At 42.3% G+C, this 26453-nt stretch overlaps 1 protein-coding gene across 8 annotated transcripts in view; it reads left to right on the top strand.

Moving 5' to 3' along the window:
* Positions 1 to 26453, top strand: part of SIPA1L1 (signal induced proliferation associated 1 like 1) — a 340274-nt gene that overhangs the window by 250869 nt on the left and 62952 nt on the right. For all 8 annotated transcript variants that reach the window (XM_074365310.1, XM_074365312.1, XM_074365314.1 and 5 more), the window contains 5 exons: positions 549 to 652; positions 3554 to 3711; positions 12979 to 13552; positions 14192 to 14466; positions 22557 to 22826. In XM_074365310.1, coding sequence (XP_074221411.1) covers positions 549 to 652; positions 3554 to 3711; positions 12979 to 13552; positions 14192 to 14466; positions 22557 to 22826 — 1381 coding nt within the window. The remainder of the gene's footprint in view (positions 1 to 548; positions 653 to 3553; positions 3712 to 12978; positions 13553 to 14191; positions 14467 to 22556; positions 22827 to 26453) is intronic.

Below are 26453 nucleotides of genomic sequence, written 5' to 3'. Positions count from 1 at the left end.
GTCAGGCTTGTAGGCAACAAACCGCAGTGGTATTAGCTCTGCCTGTGATTTTAGTGCCAATAGAGGGCACGGGTGTTTTCATGTCATGTTGTTTGTTGTTGGAGATACCTCAAGAGGCAGCCTAGTCACATCAGGACTTCAAAACTACAGTCGTTAGTAGGCCAACTGCTAAATCTTATGCTATTATACGATTTTAAAATTATTTTGATAGCAGTATTTTTCAATACCATTAGTTTCTTTTGAAATCTTAAGTATTTTATCTTATGCGTTTACAAATATTCTGAGGAATCCATAGGCTTCACTAGAATGCCAAAGAGGATCGGGTACCAAAAATAGGCAAGAACTCCTAAACTAGTTCTTGTCTGGGATCTTTTCATCCTAAACCACCCCTCCCTCTGCTGCCCCACCCTCCTCTTTTTGAGATACTCTTTTTTTTTTTTTTTTTTTTTTTTTGAGATATTCTGAGATAGTTCATCTCTTAAATTAACTTATTTTCCTATTCTTACAGTAATCTCTCTCTCTGTCTTTTCTTCCCCCCCTTACTGTAGCTGACTCCACTGGAACCCATTCTCTGTACACAACCTACAAAGACTATGAGATCATGTTCCATGTTTCTACCATGCTGCCGTACACACCTAACAACAAGCAGCAGGTAAGAGAGCCGTGTGTTATTTGTGTTTTTCTCCCTTGTTTCCTTTCCCCCAGAAGCCTAAGTGGCAAGTTTGTAAAATCTGAAAGCAGAGTTTAATGTTGCACCTGTCACAGCAGCAGGATGCTTTGTACTTGGTGGAAGTAAGGAGTAGCAGATGAGCTGAAAACAAATGAAGAGACACAAATTCTAGGTTAACAGCCAGCTGGATGGCTTCGTGAATTACTCATTTGCTTTTCGCCCACAAGGACTGAGGTTTTCCTGAAATCTGATGAGAACAAGTTGAAATCACGGTGATTCGATGACTCTGCAGGGTTGCAGAGAACGCATATGAGTGGGTGAAGTTTCATCTCAAGAGGCCAGTGTACAAAGCAGGGAAGTACTGACATTTCGTTTCAGATTTCAAAGGAGGTTTCCTACACTCATTTGGAGACAAATCAAAATAAATGTCAATGGGAATCTCAGCAAAATGTTTTTCCTTAATGAGTTCTTCAGGAGACCACATAAATAACAAGTGCATTTCTGTACCTCATACAGACTTTCTTCTAAAAAGACCTGTAAGCACAATGCCTGTTACTAAAATGTAGTCAGTGAGATGGTAAAATGTGACAACTGAAAGTGGACAGGTTGTTGCAGAGCAAAATGGAAACTGAGTATTGTTTTAGAGAGTATGTGGTAGTTAGTTTTTGAAAAGTATTTCAAAACAATGATACCAAACTGAAGTTGAAAAAAAAAAAAAAGCAGAGAACTAACAGACTCTCCATTCAATAGCTGTTATAAACACGGGCAGTCCAGTATTACTTCTGACCTTAAAATGGACAAAAGTTTTGTTACTGTCAATTGTTGTACTAACAGAGCACAGGCCAGCTGCAGAATGAATCACGTCCCTTTTACAGAATTTCACAAAACACAGATCTAACCTAACACGCCATCACTTTAGGTTTAATTACATCACAAAATCTCAGCGACAGATTCTGCCTCTTAATGATTGCCAAAGTAACCAATAGCAGAGAGCAAAGCAATGAGTCAGCTCTAAGCCTGCTGTAAACCTCTTTTATGATAAATTCCTTCACCTAGACTTTGCCGACAGTTTGTTTTATGCAGATTCCAAATTCTGGATTTCTCTGGGAGGAAAACATCATGCTAAGAAAACTATACTAAACTTATTCTGACCAGGCAGTGGAGAGAATGTAAGAACACTAAGAAATGATCTTTAAAGGGAAGATAAAGGCTTATTCTTCCTAATTACTTGGCACAGAAAGGTAACATGTGAGGGTGTGGGGGTAAAAAATTTAGTCATAAGATTCAGTTAATTGTTTATTTCCAACTAAATTAATTGAAGTGCTTAGCAGAGTGAGTTGGCATTTAGGTGGACAGCTATCTAAATCCTTTAATTTGGAAGTCCAGTCAAGGCAAAATATTATGGTCCTAAATCAGACTGAAGGAGCAGTTGGTACTGCTACATATTAAGAAATTGTAATTCTAGCGAAAGAATTTGTTTCTTCTACCTAGATTACTTTCTGCTTGGGGAAAAAAAAAAACAGAACGGCGTATCTTTTAACATCTTTTGGCAGGAATTTGTTTATAAATACTGTTTTTCATTATATGTAATGTGAGATGGATAGATGGATTTATTTCTGTCTGAGTCCTTTAGGAAGACATTAGCATTACATGCCAAGCCATACTTTGAAGGAAGAATTACATTGCATCAAAAAGACAATGACACCGTCTACGCAGGAATGACATATACATAGACAGATTGTATTTGGGTTTGATATGTTTAAGGTCCTGAGTAGGTTAGTAATCATTGATAATGGGTATATTCTGTGTAGCAGTCAGTACAGAGCAGCCTTTATTTATGTAACATCTGATCATGTTTAGAAATGAAGAAAACAGCTTCATTAGAAGATAATTTGGGATGCTCTAAAATTCCTAAGGTTAAAAGTACATTTCCTGAACATTCTTACTCCCAAATCTCAACCCTAATCTAAAAGGCTATTGTTTCTCCCAGCTGGCAGCCAATACTAAATCACTGATTTTACTAGTTTGTAATTTGTGTTAAGTTAAAGTCACTGGAGAATTTTTTTTTAAAAGGTTCATAAGTACAAGCTCATGTCGAATGGATAGTTTATATAAATGTCATGTTTAGTTGTTTTCCTCCTGGTAAGAGCCTGCATGTAATAAATGAGTCATACAAGTTTTGTTCAGTTTTTCTTCACGTGATTAAATTAAACGATCTAAATAACCCCTTTCCTGGAAAGGCACTGGTCTAGGATGATTTGGAGCACCTAAATTAGAAAGCCACCTTTCCAAACCTCCATTTAATGTGAAACAGAAGGTGGTCTTAAGCAGCTTCCGCTAATTAAAGAAGCTATTTAAACCTGAAACTTAACCTGCTTTAAAACTGTTACATTTTGGTGTATTACTAATTTCTGCATTCCCAGCTTGTGCCACAAAAAAATATTATCAGAAAAACACCTTAGCCGCATTTCTTTAAATGAAGCAAATTAAATTGGAACATAAATTGCATTATAATTACTTCAACCATTCTCACCTCTAAAAAAATCTTCCCTATGGCAAGTTTCTTTCTTATGTGAAAATGAAACAAAACTGTTGTTATGGAAACTGAGGATTTGGAGATGCTGGCACTTGGCATAAATATGCTAGATATTGGTTAAGATCTGTTTGAATGGACTGTGTATTTTATGCAAATTTCAGAATATTGATTTCCATATTCTTCCCTGGAGGGAATAAGACAGGCTAAAATATTGACAATAACTGTGTGGGTTACCTCCGCTAATATGTACTGATTAAAATAGCGTTTTAAGTACAGTCACAGGAGGAAACTGGGGAGGAAAAAGCAGAGCTTTGTCATTTATGTCATTTGCTTGTGTTTTCTTTTAGCTCCTACGGAAGCGGCACATTGGAAACGATATCGTAACGATTGTTTTCCAAGAGCCCGGAGCACAGCCATTCAGCCCGAAGAACATCCGATCCCACTTCCAGCACGTCTTCGTCATTGTCAGGGTTCACAACCCCTGCGCTGACAGTGTCTGCTACAGGTACTGGTTCCAGCAGTGGCTTGATGGGCTTTGGCTGGTGGTCACACAGAAGACCCCCCCAGCTCTGCTTTCTGAAGTGGCAGTGGAAAGTCTTTTCCTGTTTATTTCTGCCCTTAAACTGTGCATGCGGTTGGCCAAGTTCGCACGATGATGTAACCTGATGGCATTGACAGTCCCCAGACATGTTGGTTAGACACCTGCCGTTTCCATTTGCACCTCCCCCTTAGGTGGTGTCCTTCATCCGTGCCATCTGGTCACCAGCTAATTACTCATTCTGCTAATTATATTTTGCTTTTGGCATGGCAGAGGCAGAGAAGAATGATCATAATAAGTAGGGAAGAGAAATTTAATTTTTTTTAATTATTATTATTATTCAGAAAGCCCAGACCCTTGCTTGGGACTGACTTGATTCACTCTGAAGTTTCTGACTGCAATCTTAGGGCCATTTCTATGCTTTGTTAAGCATTTGGTGGAATTGTTTTAATGTCCTTCGTTGACCTAGTCTCATGGGTATCAGAATTCAAGCATCTACCTGCAGAGGCCTTTGCAAGAATCCTAGAGAGGTTGGTGTTGAAGAGGGGGTATAGTGCCAAAAAGACGTATAAGGATGTTCTAGCATTAGTAAGATGTTCTAATAGGAATCTTGTCTTTCAAAATGTGAAATTTTATCATCCCCTAAAATCTGGAAGATTAGGCTTTGTTAATTTTGGATATTTGCTTTTGAATTAAAATAGCCACCTACGCAGGAAGTGGCCAGTGCAGACTGATAATTGGTTTATGGTGAGATCTACAACTGTCTAATCCTAGGTGTCATGCAGGTTAATTATAGGAGCAGAGCAAACAAGTTCGGGGAACAAAACAAGTCAAGGTGACTTTGGGCTACTGCTGACTGTTGGTATCCCTGCCCGTTCCGCCGTAACTACCTGTGATGAGCTCTTAATTAAAAGCCCAGCTCTGGTCTAGGTACTTTATATATGTGACCTCATTTAATTTTTAAAACCTATGAGGTAGGTACTATTTAATCCCATTTTCAGATGAGGAAACATAAATACATGGGAATAGGTAACTTGCCTGAGGTCAGCTGGTCCCAGGCAGAGGTCAGCTGGTCCTGGGCAGAGCTCAGATTTGAATGCACCAGTCTGATTCCAGAGCCCAGTCTCCTACCCACTCGGCCATGCTGCCTCACTCACATGCCACAGGAATCGGGGCTTTGCTGCCCTTGCTGCTGACAAGCAAGCTATTCCAGAACTTCTCCAGTGCCAAGCCAGTGTGAAAACCTAAGATCCAAGAGCTCCATAGTTTTCTAGACTCAAGGGGTAGAAACTTAAACAAAAGAACCCTAGTTCTGAAGCCTCTTATCAGGAACAAGGTCTCTGAAAGCTGGTTTGGTTTGGTGTAGAGGAAAGAACAAGGGCAGAACTTTTGACTATAACTGAGATGGATAACTGTTTGCATTTAGGAAATACCCCAAGCCATTGAAACATGCTGTGTCCCGGATTCATACAGAGGACTTCATACTACTTTGCAGATAGAAAGCTGAATCCCTTTTGAATGGTCCCTAGGAAGTCTGGGGAGTGAACAGCTATGCAGTTTCTTTTAAAGAGAGTTTCTTCTTTAAAAGCCTTTGTCTAAGTAAAGTGCTATCCAATAGAAATATGATACTAGCCACTTATTGTCTATTTTCTAGTAGCCATATTTTTTAAAAGTAACAGGAAATAGGTAAAATTAACTTGAACAATATGTTTCTGAGCCTATGGGGTCAATTTCAGGTCATATTTTATTTACCTGAAATATTTCAAAATGTAACTCATTAAAAGATTCTTGAGGTATTTTATTTTTGGACTAAAACTTTGAAATCTGGAGTGCACTTTTGACTTAGAGCTCATTTCAGTGAGGGTGCTCACTTTTCACTGGGAATAGTCTGTATTTAGATTTCAGAAAATTCGTTGAAAAAGTAAATTCATAATACCCAGCTTATTCCAAGCATACTTTTAAGAGGCTTTTGAATAACTGAGTCGAGTGTCCGTTTTTAAAATTCAACATAATTTGATACTCCTTGGTCATACTGGCCACACTTCTGAATCCTCAACGGCCATGTTTGGCCAGTGCAGGTCTCAGTCGGCAGGTAAGGAGGACAGGTGTCTGAGCCTCCTTCCATGCTTGGCTGGATGAGGAGGTGATTCCTATTTTATTCTTTCAAACCCTCCTCCCCAGCCTGAAAACCATGATTTTTGCACATTCTCTCTCTCACTTTTAATCTCTTACCCTGGAGAGTCGATCTTCTGAAGCCCACTGCGTGATGCTGGGAGCCTTTGCAGGAGGACGCTGAGCGCCCCCGCTCACAACACAGGGTCCAGCCTGGAATTTCCCAGCTGCCAGGCGCGCAGACCCAGTGCTCTGCGAGCTTCGGCGCGGAGGTGCGCTCTTTTCCTGTTGTGAACTTTAGGTACCTCAGTTTTTCTCAGTCCTTCTCAGGCTGAGGTAGGCATGTTTCTCGGGGTACGTGGTGATACCAGGAGATATTTGAAAGCCCAGAATAAATAGGGCACACCACTCTTGTAGTTTTTAATGCTTGGAGGGAGGAAGTGATGTGAAGAGGTTTATTTTCATGAGCTCAACCTGTTAGGAAGTAGCCTGGAAAATTTGTATCAGTTTTAAGATAAAATCTGGGTCTTCAAAGAATTTTCATAGTGTGAGATTTTCTCATACCCCAGCCCCTCCCCAAACAACTAGGGATGTGAATCAATCTATCTATCTATCTGTCTATCTATCTATCTATCTATCTATCTATTTACGTCTTTCATCACAGGTAAAACTCAGGCATGCATTGATTTACACTAATTTTCTTTAAAGCTAATTTAACTTTATCTCTCAGTGATGTAGTTAGAATAATTCAAATGCTTTTCATCATTTAAAATCTGTCGTTCCCATCTTTCTCTACTGTGAACTCTCACATTTATTTACTGACATCTCCTTGGTGGCCACACTGAGGGAAGTTATTTCCTCAAAGGAGCATCCGGTTGTAACTGTGTAGAGAATTGAGGGGTCAAGGCAGGCTGCAGTTATAAGGAACATTTAACTGAGAAAATGGGATTTCATGTGTGTTTTGGAGCATGAATGGTGGAAGTCAATGGAAAAAGAAAAAAATTCTTAGAGTCTAGGGATGGCCAGCAGTATAGATGGACACATAGACATAGGAAAGACGATGGAAAGGGCAGTAAGGAAGCTATGCTGTTGGAAAGATTACTGGACAGTGGAGGGCCTTGGAATGCTAGCCCATCAGATAACACTGTGTAAATAGAGTTGTAGGAAAATTTACCATTGTCACCGTGCAAGGTAATTTTTATACAGAAATACAAATTTAGAGCTTATTGTTATCCATTTATTTTTCACCATTCTTTTATAGCCGTTAGAATGTGCTGGTGGGCACTACTCTAGGTTCTGGGATACAACAGAGGAATAAAGAAAAACAATCCTATAGTGGATATGAAAGTGAGGCTCTGATGTAATGTGTGTTATGTCTCCCTAGGGACTGGAAAGCTTATACAGGAAAAACCAACTCAAACTAATTCCAGTAACCAGTTAACCTTGGATAGTAGAAGGCATAGCCAGGAACTCAGAAATTAATCACTAAATCTGCGTACTAACGGTTATGCCCGCACCTGATAAGAGAGCCCTCTGGTCTCTCTTATTCTATTTGTATCGTTACAAAGAGCTTAATTATCTGGTTCCAGTTGATAGAATAAATTAGAGGCAACAAATCCAAAGGATGAGCCGTTTAGTGGCAAGGATGTACTGAAAGCATCAATAAGTGGTTACCGATAAGGGAGATGCAGGAACACTATTCATGTTCAAGGTACAAATTCAATAAGCATAGCAGTCCGGGGTCATTTGGCAACAAGACATACTTCACTCACCCCTGAGGGCCTCACTTTGTGAAAACACAGTGTGAAAATTTCTGCCAGTTTTTTTTAAAGCAACTAATCATAGAAAGAGACAAATGTGTGTCTCATAATGGAAGAATACACCCCTATGTATGAATTGGTCTTATCCCCTCTCCCCAAAATTGAATATGAATCTGATCAAATCTCTAGAGAAGCCAGTTTGCAAGAAATATAAAGAACATGTTTGTATTCAAACATGTACGCAATTTTGTATGCAAAATTCAGACTCTGGACAGCTCTGTGTGACAAACAGCCCAGTTTCTTCAGCAAGTAAGTTGCCGGAAATGAAAGAAGTGAGGGAAGTGGAGGGGAAATAACAACAACAACTGGGAAAAAAAAAAAAAAAAAAAAAAAAAACCAAGATTAAATTAATTGTAATGAATGGGCCTTATTTGGATACAGTTCAGACTGGATTTTAAAAAAACTTAGGACATCTTAAACAACTGAAACTGAGAACTTTTGACTCACTATTTGATGAAATTGAAGAATTGTTAATTTTCAAACTAGTATAGTAATAAGTGGTTACAGTAACAACCCATCTTCAAAACGAGTGTTAAACTGTGGTCAGTAACTATGTTTAGGAAGGTAGCTGTATATGTTACTCCTCTCAGAAATATTCCCATGTTCAGTGGTTAAAATGTAATCAGCGTTGAAAGGAGTTCCTGTGAGGCAGTACAAAAAGCACTTGGAATCAGATCAGATTGTTAAACCCCCCGGATCTTAGATTTCACCTTCTGTGCAGTGGAAGGTTGCTTGACATCTACTTAAAATCCCGAAAGTCAAGTACCTGGTGTAGCAAGGAGGATGGTGTGTGCGTGTGTGCACATTAGATGTCCATGCCCATCTTCTTTTCTTCTCTTGCATAAAAAAAAACATTCAGGCTTCAACCAGGAAGAAAAAAAAAAATCAAAGTGGGTCAAGTGGTGGAAATGTCTTTCAGGAAGTCTATTCCAAGGCATAATTAATCACCATCCCTCTTGTCCAATCAGTGTAGCTGACCTTCCTGAGGCAAACATCTGAATATGTCACATTTTGTGCTTAAAACCATGTAGGGAAGAGTTGAGACTCCTTGGCACAGCCTAGTGCATGGGGTCCTTCAGGTCTGGCTTTCTTGTCTCTCAGCATTCACTGGCACCGCTGATCCTCCCCCCAGCCCTACCTCACTCCAGCCGAGCTATGGGGAGCTCCTTACAGCCCCTCCTCTCTGCACATGATGCTCTCCGGGCAGGAATGTCTCTTTTCAGACATTTCCCTGCCCCTCCTTCATTGATGAACTCCTTCTCTTCCCTGGGAGGGATCCCCTGACCTCCCAGGACTGGGTAAAGTGCCTTTCCTAAGTGTTTCCAGTTGCATGCTGTACCTCCCCGGGAGAGCACTCATGCCACTGGATGTAGTCCCCACCAGGCTGTGAGCTTCTGGAGGGCTGAGATGTGACAGCTCATCCTTGGTCCCCCACATCAGGGCAGCTCCTAGCATGAAGTGGGTGCTCAGTGAGTGTTGATGAATGCGGGCTGTTAGATGTGGAGAGCCCCTGGGGAGGGAGCGATGGGCATGCATTTGCTCTGCCACTCATCTGTCCTGTCCTTTGCCAAGGTCTGCTTTCTTGGAAAGCTCCCTAAGCTGGCATTCTCATCAAAGCTTTAAGGGAACACTTTTCTCTATTGTTTTGATGCTAAGCCCTCTTCCTTTTGAATTCTGTTGTTTATTGCTATTTCCATGGTGCCTCAGAAGTTCAAGTGTCTTATTCTTCTCACTCTTTTTCATTGAGACCTCTGTTCAGATGTCTCTGGAACATCCCCAAGTGTCAACTTGAAAATGGAACATTCCCATCTATCAGCTTGCTACTTCATCCAGCATCCTTGATGTCAGCAAGTGTCGCAAGGCCCCACCCACTAGAAACAGCCTAATGGTGATCCCTTCGGCCTTGTGACTCTTGAGGATGGTCCTTTTCACAAGCACCTCAAGAGTGGGAGGGCTTAAAACATCCCCTCAAGGGGTGAGTGTGGTGGTGTCCCAGAGCACACTGTTGGCCGTCCAGAAGCTCAGGCTCCAGTCCTGGCGCCCTCTCTAACAAGCTCTGGGCAAATCATTTTACTTCTGTGAATCTGTTTCCTGGAGAAATGAAGGATTTGTCCTGTACCAGCTGTTCAAATGGAGATTCAAGGATGTGTCAAACCACAGAGTGAAACAGAACACCTTCCTGGTCCTCAGTTGTACTCCAAGATGTGGGGGACAGAACAGATTTATGTTAAAATGAATACACATACTCTTCAGTAGAATGCAAAATCAAGTTGAACTTTAAGACGAAACTGAAGATTTTATTGGCAGAGATTGAGGAACCCTGACTTCTCCAAGTTCCCTTCCAGTGCTAACTTTCCATAATTGTTTCAGCCTCTGATCTTCTGTCCGTCCGTCTGTCTGTCTGTCTGTCATCTAGATAATCCTCTTGAGTAGAACATCCTAGTCCTTGACAATGCTGAGTAAATGAGACATGGCTATAATTTTAAAGATTGTATTACTTCTAAAAAGATACAGTATTGCATACAAGGCGAACGTGTGTCCCTTTGGAATCTGCTGTTAAAAATAACAAGAATCATTTATAATTAATACATCTTAAGTATCTATATATAGCACACTGAAATTCTTTGAAGGCGAAAATATTCTTTCTACTTAGCTTAAAACAGTCCTTATTATCGAGAGTTCAGAATTGGTGGCAGCTAAATTAATGAGCTTTTAACCTTGTAGAAAACCTTGAAAGTTAAATTTACCCAAAACAAAACCCTTTATTTGAAAAGAGCATTCCTAGGGTATCATCTTCCTCATCGCCTTCTGTAAGGATTCTATTTCTAATGATGCAAAGCTGATTTTAGTGTCTATATCATTTACCTTCCTACCACAATGAATCACTGATAATTAGATGTTCAGGATTCAGTTTTTTCCCCTCGTAGTTCATTCTAGAGGCTTCTAATTATTGGTGGGTTTTCAGTATATGTTTGCCTAAAGTTCTATTCGTTAATAGACAGATCTGTAGAAAACCAGTGAGTTTAAGGGGCAAGTGGATGGATGGTGCTCGTATTGACACCTCCTGCTAAGCATTTTCCTCTCCTTATTTAAAGTCAGATCACAGCTGTTTCTTAAGAACAAGTGATTTGAAGTGAAATTAGCAAGGGAAGAAATTGCCAATTTAAAAATGAAAAATATTAAATATTTCTGGATCCTTGTGGGATTCCTCTTAGAAAAGCTAGCAAATCTGGATTTGAGCATCATCTGCTTGACTTGAAAAAAAAAATAACATGATCAAATTGAAATTATACAGCTGTCAGCATTCAAGCCAGACAGTTCACATTAGACAAGAAAAATTGCGTTTCTAATACTGATGTAATTAGGCTATCATGCATATGGAAGTTTCTGTGAATTCTCATCTCCAGTTAGAAAACGGAGTGTTGCTTTGCATCTTTTCTTTGTCATAAACTTTTTTTTTCAGATAAATTTGTGAAAAGGCATTTTCACAAAAATAAACCAGCTTGTAGCATCTTCTGACAAAATACATAATTTTTATCCTGAGGTTGCTGATTTTTACTTATTCTATTTTCACAAGAAACAATCATTTTTTGAAAAGCAAAGTGGAATATCGTTAAGCAAACCCTTGAAATATAGGGAAAAAAAATAATGCAGCAGAGAGGGGGATGTTACAGCTTAAGTGGTAGAGAGCATGCCTAGCATGCACGAGGTCCTAGGTTCAATCCCCAGTACCTCCGAATGAAAAAAAAAATTAAATAAATAAACCTAATTACCTCCCCTGCAAATAATGGTAATGCAGCAGAGCTCTTCAGTTTAATTTGAAGGATGCACACTTTCTAGTTATGTTTTTTCCATCCTGGCAACTCAGGAGAAACAGATACTATACTGCCCTGCTAATACTTAGTACAGTTTCAGGATTGACTCACTTTTAAATAATTAGATAATTTGAAAAAGGGGGATGTTTGATCTATTAGAGTCATCTTTTCCAGCCATCTCCAACTTTGCTGAGGTTAAGGAATGAGATCTTAGAACATGATATAAAACATACAACCTCCCCATTTGCATTTCACTTCTGTTGTTATTGTTATTTTAGGAAAAACTTAATCTTTTTCCTTTTGAGATTAAAAATAATAGATTCTCATTTGCAGCAACATGGATGTCCCTGGAGAACATCATTCTAAGTGAAGTAAGCCAGAAAGAGAAAGAAAAATACCATATGAGATCGCTCATATGTGGAATCTTAAAAAAAAAAAAAAAAAAAAAAAAGAACATAAATACAGAACAGAAACAGACTCTCAGACATAGAATACAAACTTGTGGTTGCCAGTGGGGAGGGGGAATGGGAAGGGACAGACTGGGAGTTCAAAATTTGTAGATACTGACAGGCATATGTAGAATAGATAAACAAGATTATACTGTGTAGCACAGGGAAATATATACAAGATCTTGTGGTAGCTCACAGTGAAAAAAATGTGACAGTGAATATATGTGTGTTCATGTATAACTGAAAAATTGTGCTCAACACTGGAATTTGACACAACATTGTAAAAATGACTATAACTCAATAAAAAAATGTTAAAAAAAAAATAGGTTCTCACAGATGCTTGTATGGTCCTTTCCTTAGGCCCAGTTTTAGCAATATAAATGCAGAAGAAATGCCTGGAATAGGCTTTCTTAAATCAATCTTGCTTAAAGGGGTGGAAAAAGGAACGTGTTTTCCTCACAAATAAATTGTCAGAACCAAATACCAAAAGTTGACAATTTGGACCAAAGAATAATATCTCAGTTTAAAAATGTGATTTTAAAGCACTGTTGCTATTACAGTAGAAATCATAATCTCTTTCTGTTATTTACTCAAATTTCAATTTTCATTTTAACATTATGTTTTTTAATCTGATTGCTTATAGAATCTATGCTTGTTCTGAAGGGTTGTATGGTCAGAGTAACAACCCCCCCACCTTGGAAATTAATCACTAGGTATTTAAAATGTTATGTTCTATGAAGAATATTACAGTCAATCTTGTTTTCATGGAGTTATGGTTGGTTTACTATCAATTAATGAAAAAAAAATTGAGGGGGTTTTGACCTGGGAAAACCTTTATGTTCTGTAAATCCTAAATACGACTGAATGAGAAAGTGTGCTCATATTAAGCAGAAGTATGTCCTATTTCTTCTGGGACAGTGACAGTTATTTTCATTCTGAGGGACATCTTTGTCTTTAAGAAAATGTATTTTATTCTCATGCTGTGAGTCGGAGAAGTATTGACACACCTCTTTCTCTGATCTTTGCTTTGTCTCTTAGTGTGGCCGTCACCAGGTCCAGAGATGTGCCTTCCTTTGGACCTCCCATCCCCAAAGGGGTCACCTTCCCTAAGTCAAATGTGTTCAGGGACTTCCTTTTGGCCAAAGTGATTAACGCAGAAAACGCTGCCCATAAGTCAGAGAAGTTCCGGGCCATGGCCACCCGGACCCGCCAGGAGTACCTGAAAGATCTGGCAGAAAAGAATGTCACCAACACCCCTATTGACCCATCCGGCAAGTTCCCGTTCATCTCCCTGGCCTCCAAGAAGAAGGAAAAGTCTAAGCCATACCCGGGAGCTGAGCTCAGCAGCACGGGGGCCATTGTGTGGGCCGTCCGGGCCAAAGATTACAACAGGGCCATGGAAATGGACTGCCTCCTGGGCGTCTCCAACGAGTTCATCGTCCTCATCGAACAGGAAACAAAGAGCGTGGTTTTCAACTGTTCCTGCCGAGATGTGATAGGGTGGACTTCGACTGACACCAGCCTCAAAATCTTCTACGAGCGAGGCGAGTGTGTTTCGGTGGAGAGTTTCGCTAACAACGAGGATATCAAAGAGATTGTCAAAAGGCTTCAGGTCAGTGTTTTCCTTCCACTAACCGCCTGCCTGTCCCTTTCGTAAAGCTTTCAGTACAGACCAGAGCCAAGTTATAGACGCTCATCCTGTTTGATGAGCGCCTCTGAAAACTCCCTTAATGACGTGAAGGAACACTGAGTTCATGTCACACTGGCCACCTGTCATTTTTCAGAAGGGAAAGTCACAGAACAAGTGGGAGAAGGCACGTTCACTGTGTGTTTTTGTGGGAAACTCACTCGCACGTGACCTGATCCCACTGCCTTGGTGACTGACGAGGCAGCCCAGCCAGTCAGCTGTAGTTGTTGAAAAGAATGGTTGGATTGAGTTTCTGCTGCTTTGAATGTTTTAAGGGTGAAGTGAGTTGCAGAATATGCATTTTCCTTGCTGTAGATCCCCGCAGATCTCCGATAGAGGTTTCCTTATAACCGCAGAGAAGCCGCCGAGTTCTTTGGGTGCAACAAGTCTGTTCTTTGGGGCCTAATGAATGGAGATTAGTGAAGGGAAATAACCAGACTGCTCTTCAGCTGGTGTTAGGGTATTCAGAAGTAACCCTGCTTGCCGTGTTTCCCCAGCACCGTGTATACCACTCAGTACCCCTTTGCATTCATTAAATTGTGATCTCTTTCTTTCTTTGTCTAGTTTGTGTCAAAAGGCTGTGAGTCGGTGGAGATGACCCTGCGGAGGAACGGGCTGGGACAGCTTGGCTTCCACGTCAACTACGAGGGCATCGTGGCAGACGTGGAGCCCTACGGCTATGCCTGGCAGGCGGGGCTGAGGCAGGGCAGCCGGCTGGTGGAGATCTGCAAGGTGGCGGTGGCCACGCTGAGCCACGAGCAGATGATCGATCTCCTGAGAACATCCGTCACCGTGAAGGTGGTCATCATCCCCCCACATGACGACTGCACCCCGCGGAGGTAGGTCTGAGGGTCCACGGCCGTTTGTGTACAGTGGAGACCGCCTTCACCTGGGTAGGGGGTTGTGAAGAGCCCTAGATGACATGGGATGCTGAAAGTTCCCTCGGTGGAAAGTCTGACTCAGGGCACAGCTCCCTTTCAGCATGGGGCACCAGCAGCTGGAAAGAATCACGAACCTGGACCGTTCCCCGGGTTTATGTCTCTGGGTGTATAAAGGCACCACTACAGATAGAGAAGTCTGGTAATATCCACTTTATAAACGTCTGGCCCCAGTAGCTGAGAAATACTGAACATTTCATGTTAAAAGACACTCGGCCTGGCAATCTGTCAGACGTTTTTCTTTTATATTCCATGACACTCTTCCTCTTCTCAGTCTCCCATTTGTTCCCAGTTGCTGTCCGGAACTCAAAGTATTGTTTTGACTCCTGCGATCTCAGCCTGGAGGGCCGAATGTGACTTAGCCAGGCTTTTTCTTAGCTGCATCTGCATGTGTCAGAAACTGCCTTCAGATGAGCTGGTCCTGCTCAGGATGCTTGGGCAGTTTGGGTCCCGGACTTTCCCAAAGGGAAGCCCAGGAGCCCTCTCCTTGCTCCTGCCAAGCCAACAGCACTGTTGAAAATTTTATTTCACTGTCTCTGGGGAGGTTTCCTGATGGAACAAATTTAATCAAGTGTTTCTTTTCTCTTTTGGGCATTCACATGCAATTTTTGCTAGTCTCCCCACCCCCAATCTGTTAATTTGCTCTGAACCCATTATTATCCAGGAGTTTCTCTTAAGCTTTAGTAATTAATTTTTAGGTCTCCTAAAGCCAAGACAATATTCTTTTTGCTTTTTTTTCCCCAAAAATATAACCAGTCTTGCACCTGAGCTCTCGTAGATTCATGAACATCAGATGGTGGAATGTATGAATAGTTTTGATGGGTTATTTGTCCTTTGAAAAGTAAGCAGCAGTGACAATGTCAATATACCTGAATTCTTCAAACCAGGTGTTTTAGACCAGACTGTGCTCGGGTAGTAGTTAATACTGCTTACCTCCTACATGGCCCAGAGGTTACGTGCCAATGTCAGGATGTGGTGAAAACCCCTTTGTCTGATAGTTTGAAGAAATGCTCCCTTTTGGATGTCTGGATTTCCCTAGAGACCAAAGTATTCATCCAGAGCTTTTTATTTTGGCTATTTTGAGGGCAGGGAGGGTATATTCTGAAACTTCCTTGTACACATAATCTGCCGTAGTTAACCGGGTCTTTTCTGGTTTCCTCAAGCACGTCATATTAATGTGAAGCGTTTTGCTGAACTGCAATTCAAGATGGACTCTTGAGGGGGATCAGAAAGGCATGTGGGTCCTTATGACTCTCTCCAGTAGCTCTGTGATCCTCCTCTTGTTCGTCTTCCGTCCTTTGGTCTCGCCTACAAATTGTCAACTTTATTGCTTCTAAACAGGCAGCTGTACCCTGGAGAGGATAACCAAGCTGTGTAACTTGTCAGCCTGAGTTACACACAGTACAGAGTTGCAGACGCTGGTCTGAGGACGAGTCTGCTCAAGGGGAAGCCGGCAGATCTTGTGACCCTGCCTTGTCTGCTCAGAGTCTCCCCCTTGTTTCTAGGCTCCCCAGTTCGTATGGGGGAGCAGGAAATAGGTGTGTGTGAGTGTGAGGAAATAGGATGGGTTGGGCAACATTTCTCGCATCGAATTGTGAATAGTAGTTACTGTGAAGATGGGACTGAAGGCCTGGCCCTGGAAAGACAGGTCTGTGACAGGAGGTGGTTCATATACAACAAAATACGACACTGGATGTGTTTTCTGTGATGTATTGGTTAAAACGACTGATATTTGCTGAGTATGACTTTAACGTGCCAGGCCCTAGAAAAAAGCACTTTAAATGGATTAGCACATTTAATCCTTGTAACAACCCTATGAAGTAATAGCATTACTATTATTCCTAATGAGAGGAAACCGAGATTCAGGAAGTTTAGTAACTCCCCAAGCTCATGTGGCAAATTGAGGTCTAACTTCACAATCCAGACTGTCAGCTTGGGAACAAGCTGACAGTATGTGTGGGACACAAATCCTTTGCTTTCGTCCCAGCGTAAAGCAGGGATATGCTGAGAAACTGGCTTTCTGTTGGGGAAACAAAACCTTCATTTGTAGTATTTGCTGAATCCCACGGTGTAAATACCCGCATGGTGGCGGGTTTCAAGCCACCAGCCGGCCACCACCGAGCGCAGAGCTGGATAGAGATGCTCCCAGTTCCCTCTTGTAAACAGGGTGGGCCGGCTCCAGCATAGCCCTGAATGGACCAGCCCTATTTGTCTTCATTTCCCAGCCCTGCTTCTGGGGCATCACTGTCGTTGCCTCCCAGCCCCGGAGCTAGCAGGGATGGGTCGGGTTAGGGCATGGGAGTGGGGCTGGGCTGAAGGCTCAGCGCACTGCACGTGCCCCCGGGCCCCAGAGACATGCAGGTCTGAAGTGATGCTCTTCGTGCCTCCTGCCTCTGGAGGACTGCAAGCCTGCTCCCCCCTTCCCTCCTTTAGAAACAACTTCAAAGGAACAGTTGAAGCATTAACACCTTCCTGCAATTTTCAGCAGAATAAGATAATGCCCTTCTGTCACTTTTTTCCTCTCCTCCGAGCTTCACGCCCCCACTGCTGTTTTCCTAGCAGCTAATTACTCTGCTCTCTGACTAGTCACTCTCTTCTCTGTCAGCTGGTCCTGCAGCTCCAGCTCGAGGAAGAGCAGGCCTCCTGGAAACATGCTGCCCTCTGTCCCTCTGCCGCTTGCTCCTCAGGGTCCTGGGATCCGAGGGGTCGTGGGTCACGGGCACCTGGCGTGGGGATTGTATAGAATGACAGACACCTATGTATGTTCACGTGGGAGTCACTAGTTTTGAAAGGGAAGGTTTTTGGGTTTTTTTTTTTTTTTTTTTAATGAAAAGGCCAGTTCAACAACCACAAACTGGGGCTTCAGTAACACCTGTAAAATAGAGCTCTTTTCCCTGTTCTCGGGAAATAAGCAGACCCTCTGTGAGTTGCTTCCGGAGTAAAGTGTTTTAAAGAGAAGAAGAGACAGGGAAAGAAAAGCAAGATTTCTGAGCCCCTGCTGTGTGCTGGGCTTTAAAGAATCTTCATAGCAGCCCCATTGCCATTGAAACAATGAGCAGAATGAGGGTTGGAGAGGTTAAGAGCTGCCCAAAGAGTGAGCTGGGCCAGCTGGAATGACAGCATGACGATCAGCCCTGGCCAAAGCAGGTTTGGGACATACCTCTTGGCTTCACCAGAAGGCTTGCCCCAGGGAGTGAGGTACCACGCTGCAGGAGGGGCCCCCACCCCATCCATCGCCAGCGGAGTGTATGACCAGCTGTATGTCTTGATGTCTATGACCTCTGACTCGTGAGCAGTCACTCTCCTGGCCGGATGAGAAATACCCAGATAGCAGATTCAGTGGTGATGCTCTGAATGGTATTGCATGGTTATGGCAGGCCGGCGTTTGATTGAGGACCTCTAGCCTGTGGTTTTTAAAGAAAGCAATCAAGGGCCATTCAAGAGGAAAAGCTAAAATCAAGTTACATGCAAGGACCAAATTACTTTCTAAGTAAGGGTTGCAAATTTTTTTCATTTTAAAAAACAAGTATTTCAAAGTGCAAAAACTTACAGCTTTAGAGCTAGGAGGGCTGCTAGAAATCTCCTGGTTTCTATCTTGCATTTTTTAGATAAGGAACTTTTGTTCAAAAGGTTAAATTTTTGTTTTTGTTTCTTCCACACCAGAGTCACATGTCTTATTAGAGACATAACTCTCCCCAAAGATCTAACTTTCCTGAGTCAAGAGTCCAGTGTTGTGAGGTTGTTTCAACATCCTGCTCAGCTGGTTTTCTTTTTTTAATTTATTTTATTAAAAAAAATTTTATTGAAGAGTAGTTTATTTACAATGTTAGTTTCAGGTGTACAGCAAAGTGATTCAGTTATACATACACATGCATATGTATATATATTCCTTTTCAGATCCGCTCAGCTGATTTCTATGCGTATTTCTTAGTATCTTAGGGGAAAAGGAGAGAGTGGTGGGTAAGAAATGAAGGGAGAAGGTTAGAATAAAAAGACTGAAAAACAGAAAGGAGATGGAGTGGCTTTCAGTTAACTTGCAGCTTCAGCTTATCACCTTGTGTCACTTTTAGCACCAAAATTGTAACTCCTGTTGACCGTAGCTCCTTAAAACCTATGGAGTCTTCCATTCTGTCAAGGCCGTGTCCTGCCTGAAACACGTGGTCACTGGAAGGTGCAGTCTGCGGACGTGGGGTAGAGGTATTCTTCAGTTAGTGACTGAAGTAAGACTAACCTCCAAGGAGACTTATTCTGTGGGCTCAGTTCTTGGCTCTGCTGCTTCTCCTTGGCTGTGGAGTCTTGGGCAGATTAATCTCTCCAGGCCTCCATTTTTCCATCTAATAAACGGGGATGGTGACGCTCGGACTTCAGAGAGTGGGTGTCGTGCAGCTAGATGAACGGCCGGCCCATCATGAGCTGTAAGCATTAGAGTTATTGTTGTTCAACATCACATTTTACTTGAAATAATATAAAAATCCTTTTCTGAACTTTCTTGCATGTCCTGAACAGCCAGCTTTATCTTTGTCCCCAGTGTACTGCCCACTTCTGGATTCCACGTGTCGTTCTCACATCTGGCAGAGATAAGGAAGGGATCAGAAGAAGCTGGGTGGCCCGCCCCGCCGTGGACGGCACCCAGAGGTGGCAGGATGGCGGGAGTTGCGCGCTGGGGAATCTTTGCTTTTCATTCTCTGAATGAGTCTTCACTCCCTGCATTGGCCTTTGCATCCTTCATTCTGCAATTGTGGACTCTGCAGAGGGTTTCTAGTAATATGTGAAGAGTGATGGGAGTGAAATGTAGACTAGAGAGAAAACAAAACCTTTGGCTAATGGGGTGTTCCAGCAGTTTTGGTGTTCCAGCAGTTTTAGTGTTCAGTGTTATGCCGCTTGGGAGGGGAAAAGTTGGGAGTTAGAGATTCACAGATACTAGCTGATACATATAGAAGAGATAAACAATGAGTTTATACTGTGTAGCGCAGGGAACTATACTTGATATCTTACAGTAACTTACGGTGAAAAAGAATATGAAAATGAATATATGTATGTTCATGTATGACTAAAGCATTGTGCTGCACACCAGAAATTGATACAACATTGTAAACTGACTATACTTCAGTAAAAAAAATACATGAAAAATAATAATCATTAAAAAAAAGTTACACAGCTTAAAAGACTCTTTCAAAGAGTTTGAACTAGAAGAAAATTTAGTGATGATCAATTCTGTCTTTCATTTTACAAAGAAACTAAGGCCCAAAAGATGAAAGCAACTTGTCTATTTGGTATTACATTACTATTATTATTTATTCATTCATTCATTCATTCATTCATTCATTCATTCATTCATTCATTCATTCATTTATTTATTTATTTATTTATTTATTTATTTATTTATTTATTTATTTATTTATTTATTTATTTATTTATTTGCTACCCTTAGGCAATATGGATTTGAATCAGCCTATGAAGGTGCAAAATGATAACTCAGTGAGGGAATCTCTGTGTTTCTGGGAGGTGGGTGAGGGATGGGGGAAGGTAAATGGGAAAACATGGCCTAGAGGGGAATTTGTGAGAAATGAATGCCCCCAAAACATGATTAAGTTCTGTACCTATTCTGTGCTTGTGTTGGTTCCTAACAGTCAGCAGAAGGGGGCATATACGATATGATCCATTGAGTTCACAAGTCGAACTGACCATTGCTGAGACGAAAGCAAAGCTAGTCCTGACTTTGAGGTGGAGAGAGCATTCTTCCACGCCTTATTGTAAATTTGTGTTAACGTTCCTTTGGCAGGCTGCAACATTCTTGCATTGTATTTCCAGACCAAGAGTGGTAGATACCATATGATCAGAAATGAAAGACTTCAGATAAACTACAGTATATAGCACAGTATAACACCTATGTTAACAACCAGAGAAGTATGTCAAGGGCATATTTTTGTCAGACATATCAAATCAACGCTAGAAATTCTATCAAAGCCTAAAGTGATAATCCCTCATTTCAGAGGAAGGGTTTACTATATAAGAAGTCCGTAACTGCTGAAAGTCACATCACATGGGCCATACGGTGTTTTGCAAATGGCAGGTCATACCTCTAAAGTAGACCATAACATCAGTGTAGGAGGTTGTATCCAATGTTTTTTTTTTTTAATGAAATGGATTAACACAAAATATAGTAGAATGAACACTTTCAAAGGAAGGGGGTTGTGTGTATGTGTGGTTGTGATTGTGCTGTATCACAGTATAAAATGTACTTCTCACCAAGAACTGCGGTCCAAAACGTTTCAAAGCCACTATCATGAAAGCACAAAAGGAGCGCAGTGCAGTCTTGGGCACAGGGTCGGATTAAGGTGTTTGGGGAACTGGGGGGAATAGTAAGAAAACTCCAAGGAACGGTGCCCATTGGAGACTTGGGCTAAGACTGAGGAGGGCAAGGACCCCAGCAAGTGATGCTCCAAAAGCAGCACTTTTCAAAACCTGGAGTTGTCATGGAGACGTGGGAGAAGATGCATGCATGGTGGGGTACGTTTGAAATGTCAGGAGTCATATTCTGAGACAAGGTCGTAGAAGGGTGGCCCTTTCCACTGTGCTCATCCTCCCACCAGCATAAGCCCCTTCCCCAAATCCAGACCAGGCCTTCATCTGGATGCCCTTTGGACCTGCACTGGCCAGCACAGGAGCCACGAGTTGCCTGTGGCTACTGAGCCATTGTACCTTGGCTGTCCCCAAATGAGACGTGTGAAAAACACACGAAGTTTACAGCAAAGTAAAATGTCTTGTTCATTTTCTTAATATCGATTTATTGATTCCATGTTGAAATGATAGCACTTGGAATATATTGTGTTAAATAAAATGTATTAAATTAATTTCACCTTTTTCATTTTACTTTTGTAATGTGGCTGCCGGACATTTTACACTTACACGTGGCTCCTCTTTGTGACTCGTGTTGTATTCCTGTTGGACAGCACTGGTCTGGACTCTCCTCCTGCTCTCCCGAAGGTGCCTCTTACAGGACTGTTTCATAATTACTCTTAACCTTTCCTTTCCGGATCTGCCCACCTGCTTCTCAATCTTTGAAATTCCTTTAAGAAAGAAAGTCATTTTTTTCACTTGGTGATGAAATTCAAATGCACAGTTTGAGTTCATGCTTTAATGGGAGTAGGGTTCTCCAGTAATTTGCCTATCAGTCAAGTCAGGAATTAATTGAACCTTCCTTGGTTGTTTGGGTAAAGGGAATGGAAAGTGGGTTCCACGTTTCCTAAGGTTTGGGGGTTGGGATGTTGGTGCAAAAAGAGGCTACAGTGACAAGACATTGGTGCCTGCCATTGATTTCACTCAGGCTGCCCCCTGGGGACACCTCTGCCATGGGGATCACTGGCTTTTGGGGGAAAAAAGGGCCTGATTTCAGATTAGGCTTTGTTCCCTGATGATTTGATAATTGCTGAATGTCAGTAACTGTCTTTTTTTTTTTTTTTTCCCTGAGCTAAATTTGGCTCTCAGGTTGGATTTCAAAATTTCTCCCCACTTATTTTTTTGCCTGTTGAGTTCCCAACAAATTCAAAACTGTACACCCTCTCAGATCCCCAGTTGTGGTACGCCGTGAAGGGTGTGTAAAGCTGATGGTTTCCTGAGGCCCAGTCTTAGGGGTCTGCTCCCCCCCACCCCACTGTCCTGACACCTTCCCTCCCCAGGTCTCAGTGCTGACTCTGCCCCCTGCTCCACCCACATCCTCCACCCCCACCACAGTGACCATCACTGTTTTTTCAAGACTCTGTAGCTCAAGCTCAATATTTGGGATGGAGCAAAGGATAACACTAGTGTAATACTTCCTGAGATTCTTGTTTTTGAAAAGAAAATAATTACAGGGGACTAATGACTAAAAGATGGTCTGAAGCCAAGGGTGAAGTGTTTGACCCATTTTAACTGTTAATGTGAATCAGTGTGGTCCCACCAACAAGAAAAAGCGAGATTGAGTTTTCTTCTCTCTGTGCCTTCTCCCCCAGGAGTTGCTCTGAAACCTACCGCATGCCAGTGATGGAGTACAAAATGAACGAAGGGGTTTCCTATGAATTCAAGTTTCCCTTTCGAAATAATAACAAATGGCAGAGGAATGCCAACAAGGGGCCTCATTCACCTCAAGTCCCGTCCCAGGTGCCGAGTCCCATGACCTCGAGGCTGAATGCTGGGAAAGGAGACGGGAAGATGCCTCCTCCGGAGAGAGCCGCCAACATTCCTCGAAGCATCTCCAGTGACGGGCGCCCGCTGGAGAGGCGGTGAGTGTGCCTTCCCGGTTTGCTCTAAATCTCCACCCCAATTGTACTCGGTACCTGGCCCATAAGCACTCGCTGTTGGTCTTCCCGTATTTTACTAGAAATCAAAATTAAAACTGAGATGCGTGTACTCATGGTTGTCAAAGCAAGGTAGCATTCTAAAGTCGCGAGGGTAAATGAAGATGCATTCCGGCAAAGCGTTCTGCTCTGTGTAATGACATCGGTGCTTTGCTCTTTCGTCCCCATGTGGTATCGGCAGAATTCGTCACTGCACACCTCATAGCCATTTAACTAAAACTTGGCAGACTGTTTGAGGTGACACTGACTGTACCATCACCTTTGACGGTCTTCATCTTTTGGGGATGAGTGATTAGATTGTAGCAACAGAATGCAGGTTTTTGGTTGAGTGTCTGTTTGTGTCACTTTGTTAATAAAGGATTGTGAGAAAGGAAGACAAGAAGTATAGCACGTATTTCCACTGCTCGGAATGTAAAAAAAAAATAGGGGACGTGTTAGCACACTCAGCCCTGTGAAATAAGCAAAAGGCGAGGGGTTAAGGGATCCCAGAAAGTAATGAGCCAAGGTTTGTTGTTAAATTCAAAGTCACAGAGGATTCCCTCACAAATGATAACTGGTTAACTCTTCTTCACAAGGATGCCCGAGCACTTCTGTCTTGAATCCATTGTCAAATCCAGCCCTGTGAACTAAGAACCTAGGCCCAAAATTACACTAAATTAAGTACTTTTAAAAGGTGAATGCAGATTGGCTGTATCATTTTGAATAATTGCACTATAAATTCAGTTACCCCGAATTACCTAGACTAACGGTGGAGACACTTTAATTCAGTGACCTGCTTGGTCGCCTCCTAGAAGAAGCCGACTTCTTTCTGTCCGTGGACCATCCTTTCCCCATCACACTGTCTTGCTCACGTCCCTGGGTGTCCCCCAGCCTGCAGGGAGGTCAGGAACCCTTAGAGCTGGCAGGGAGAAGTTTCTGTTCCAGGAGCTACAGTGGGTAGAAGGAAGATCCCTGCGGAGCCAGGCTGGGAGCCTGACTCATCTGAGCAGCAGGAACCAGGTCCAGCAAGACCAGGGTGCCAAAGAAAACAGGTCCCAGCTAGGCTGCAGGAGTCGTCGGTGTGAATCCGGAGTAGAAAGCTGGAGGTTTTAAAAACCAAATCGATGATGTCTTTTATCTTCCAGGCATAAAACATTGTCACTTAACTGTTCCATCAATACTGGGATACCATGTAGAAATAACTTAATAAAAACAGGTAGACAACCAAAAAAAAAAAAAAGCAAAAAACAAAAAGAAAAACCTAGTTGTCTTTCTAAAATTGCTCGTGTAATCCTGGGGAGTTATTTACAGAGCCTCGCTGTTTATCTCAGTACAAGATTCCTCTCCCAAAGTGGCTACCTTCCCATCTGGACTCCTCTTGCTTTCATTATTTTCGAGGAGGAAAAACCTCCAAGAGATCTCTGAATAAATTCTTTGTTCTGCGCATTCCAGACTTGGCTCTCTCTGAGGTGTGCGGTAGCTGGAATTCAGGATCTGGCTCGCATTTTGAAAGATGAACCTAGGAAACCATCGTTCAGAGAAGGACCTTTTGTTCCTCTCAGTGCTGTTTTCTTTCTCTCCAGGACAGTCATCAGGCGTTGAATTTAATTTCTGCAGCAGAAACTAGAGCTTGTTACTGAACAGCCCGACCTCCAAAAGTGAAAATATTTTTCATAGCTAATCCCCTCTGATGGTGCGAGCAGCTTGCAGTGCTAGAGAATGCAGCAACTCCGTTTTTTTTCCTCCCAGTGGAGATCTTTGAGTCCGAGAGGTTCTTTCTGGGAATACCTGTGTCTGCCTTTCAGCTTACCTCCACCCAGAGGAAGGGGAGTCTGTGTGCTCGCCCTGGAAGATGTGTGGGAGTAGCCCTGTGACTCTCTAAGCTTTCAGCTGAACGTGGCAGGAGCAAGGCCGCCAGTGGTTTTCAGAAAATTTAACCTCCACTCAGTTCCCACTAAGGCTTCCTAGTTTCACGTATTCTTCAGGACACTGGGCTAGGATTTCTGCTCTTGTGATGGAGGGCTTCCAAGCTCTGCATTTTCAGGATATCTGTATTTTTTGGCTGATCTTCATTTTGAAGGGTCTGGTAATCAGATGGATATTCTTTTGTGAAAATTTAAGAGTGTGATACCCTATCTCATTATTCCTAACTTTTACTAAAATAGGATTTCTTATATAAGTTTTAATTTTTAATCAAAAATAGAAGGTACCGTTTGAGAGACTTTGTATTGCTACTGTTTGTGGATTATTTGAGTATAGAAAACTTAAAGACACTCATCAGGACTCCTTCCTGAGTCCTCCACGAATGCCCACGTTCACGAGGTGTCCTTGGGAATATAATTTCCTCCGTGAAACGTAGTAAAACATCACTAAAACATGTAAGCATTCCCTTCATAGTCTTACTGAGAACAGAACGCCTCGCTGAGATGTGGAAGTGAGGCCACTGGCTGGGCACACCTCGGCCTTTGCTCTCCCCTTCATGCCAGCCCTGCCCTGGGTGCCATTTACATTTGTACCTGGGCAGTCTGGAGAGGGTGAGGCGGACCTCTGAGATGAATCATGAGAGTCAGCAGATGCCCTGGCCCGCCGCACCTTGAGTCTTGCCTTAGCGATGGTGCCATGAGCCTGATATTCAGGCTAAGGGATAGTCCCTCGGTATCCGTGGAGGAATTGTTCCAGAACCCACCACGGATACCAACATGTGCGACTGCTCGAGCCCCTTAGAGAGCCCGCCACTCCTGTGGGTTCAGCCAACCATAGGTTGTAAGCATAGTAGTGTATGTACTGAAAAAATTCCCCTCGGAAGGGGACCCATGCAGTTCAAACCCGTGGTGTTCAGGGGTCAGCTGTGTTGCCTTTCCATGGCTGTTTCGTTCCATTTATTTTTCTCCTCACGTTAGGAGAGTTTAACTGTAGTTTACTGTAGAGAAACCAGCTGTGTTTAAGCGCAAGCTAGCAGCCGCTTGAGTCTACTCTGCTGATGCCCCACAAAGCTGCCTGCTTCGTTCGCCATGGCTGGGTCCAGCATGGTTCGTTTTAGATGAAAATTAAATAACATGTAGCTTATAGAAACTTAATTTACTGCTTGTAGAAGCATAGTTTTTCTTGAATTGTAAGCAAGTTCCCAGATGTCAAGGTCATTAGAAGCAATTAAAAAAAATACTCGTGGAACAGATTATCTTTTTCCTTTAATACCAAGGCCTCCATTTTTATGACACCCTAAAAGGTGCCGGTGTTTGGAGTTTCTAGCAAGAATTCTCTCACTGAATCGTGTTCTCTATGCATTGTTGGGGGGACTGATGCGGTAAGAACAGCTCGCCAATTTGTCATCTAAATAGAATAAAGTCTGATTCTATTTGGTTTAAACATAGGAGCTTTATGCTGTCTAGGCGGCTTTTCAAGTACAGAAGTTTATGGTATTTGTGGAGGTAGTTCTCACTCACAGAATTAATATTTGGCAAAAAATAGATAACGGGATATAATCACTCTTCTGGCCTCAAATTTATCTAGAGTGTGAGGGTAGAACTGAAATAAAAATTGCTGGCTGTGGTACATTGAACTTGGCACATTACT

This window comes from Camelus bactrianus, chromosome 6 (assembly GCF_048773025.1).
Source record: "Camelus bactrianus isolate YW-2024 breed Bactrian camel chromosome 6, ASM4877302v1, whole genome shotgun sequence".
Classification (NCBI taxonomy): Eukaryota; Metazoa; Chordata; class Mammalia; order Artiodactyla; family Camelidae; genus Camelus; species Camelus bactrianus.
The sequence above is the reverse complement of the archived record's forward strand: the minus strand, read 5'-3'. Positions and strand labels throughout refer to the sequence as shown.